Source organism: Octodon degus, unplaced genomic scaffold, assembly GCF_000260255.1.
Source record: "Octodon degus isolate 3935 unplaced genomic scaffold, OctDeg1.0 scaffold00033, whole genome shotgun sequence".
Taxonomy (NCBI): domain Eukaryota; kingdom Metazoa; phylum Chordata; class Mammalia; order Rodentia; family Octodontidae; genus Octodon; species Octodon degus.
Window position 1 is genome coordinate 3,479,258 of NW_004524609.1, and position 1,367 is coordinate 3,480,624.

The 1,367-nt window shown below is 50.0% G+C and overlaps 1 protein-coding gene across 2 annotated transcripts in view; it reads left to right on the forward strand.

Annotated features, from left to right (window-relative positions):
* Window positions 1-1,222, forward strand: part of LOC101586090 (intercellular adhesion molecule 5) — a 16,002-nt gene extending 14,780 nt beyond the window's left edge. For both annotated transcript variants that reach the window (XM_023714099.1, XM_004630162.2), the window contains exons 7-8: window positions 362-604; window positions 817-1,222. In XM_023714099.1, the coding sequence (XP_023569867.1) occupies window positions 362-604; window positions 817-1,076 (503 nt within the window). In that variant the 3' untranslated portion in view covers window positions 1,077-1,222. The remainder of the gene's footprint in view (window positions 1-361; window positions 605-816) is intronic.
* Window positions 1,223-1,367: the final 145 nt, after the last annotated feature.

A 1,367-nucleotide genomic window follows, 5' to 3' on the forward strand; every position in this document is an offset into this window, starting at 1 on the left:
TTTTCCAGCCTTTTAACCAAAGCAGTGTTTTACCATTTAGTCCAAAAGCATAGAAGTACCCCAGGGTTCATCTCAGACTCTTTGCCCAAATGAAAGAAAGGGAAGTTGGTTTAAAGCAAGACAATTATAGTCCTTCTCTTGCAAAGAAATTTGTGGGCCACGGACATAGCTCAGCGGCACAGCCCCTGCTGGACAAGCACAAGGTTCTGAGTTTGATTCCTGATACTCCCCTCCTAAAAAACCCCAGAAATTTCTTAAGGAAATAGCACTTGGGCTGGGGCAGGAAGAGCCGAGCATGACGGCTGCAGGGAGCAGGGCATAGCACCAGCCAGCTTCTTTGGGTTATTTACTTATTTTGCAGACAAGCCTCGGCTAGAAGAAGCTGGTTGCCCCGGCACTCAGACGTGGCTGGAAGGGAAGGAGCAGACGCTTGCCTGCATCCCAGCGGGAAACCCGGCTCCCGCTTTAGTGTGCACCTGGAATGGGGTGACTGTCGACCTCGAGGTGCCGAGAAAGGTGGCTCAAAACCACACTGGAATCTACTGCTGCACAGCCACCAACCAGCTGGGCTCCGTCAGCAAAGACATTGCTGTTACCGTGCAAGGTGGCTGCTGCTGCGCTCCCTGGGCTTGGGATGGGAATGCCCCAGGAGTTTCCTGGAATCATGGAAAGGAAGATCTTACTGGGCGAGGGAATGGGGACAGAACTGGTCTCCTGGGCTGTGGGAGTGAGGTGGGTAGGGATGGAGGGGTCAGGGTGGGGGCAATTCTGTCTGCAGCGCACACCCCTGAGCTGGGTCTTCTGTGTTTTGGCCAGGACCCAGTGAAGGGCGCAGTTCTACCATGGTCTTCATTGTCATTATCCTCCTTGTCGTGGGTATAAACACAACAGCACTGTACTTTAACTGTCAGCCCTGCAAGATACAGAAGAAGAAATTGCCACATCAGCAGAAAGAGCCAAGCAAAGCAGAGGAAGACCAGGGTGGTGGTCAGCAGGCAGAAAGGGGCAACGTGCCCAATTTTTGTCTAGAAACAGGTCTTTCGGTGAATGAGATTTCTATCATTGGAATTTCCTAAGGGGGAAGAGTGGACCAAGGAAAAAGGAGGAGACACTGTGAAGCTGTGTTTCTCCTTCATGTTCTGCCGCTCAGGCTCCTGGGTCCTGGGCAGTGACCCATGTACATGTTCTGAGTTTATTCGGTCAGTAGGGATTGCAATTCGGTGTTCAGTACTGAGAGGTCTTTCTCTCCTTGTTATGTACTTAGTCGGTTTTTAGATTAAAAAAAGGTCTTGTAATCGCCTCTTTATTCCCACTGCTCTCTTTCTTTCTTTCTTTCTTTCTTTCTTTCTTTCTTTCTTTCTTTCTTT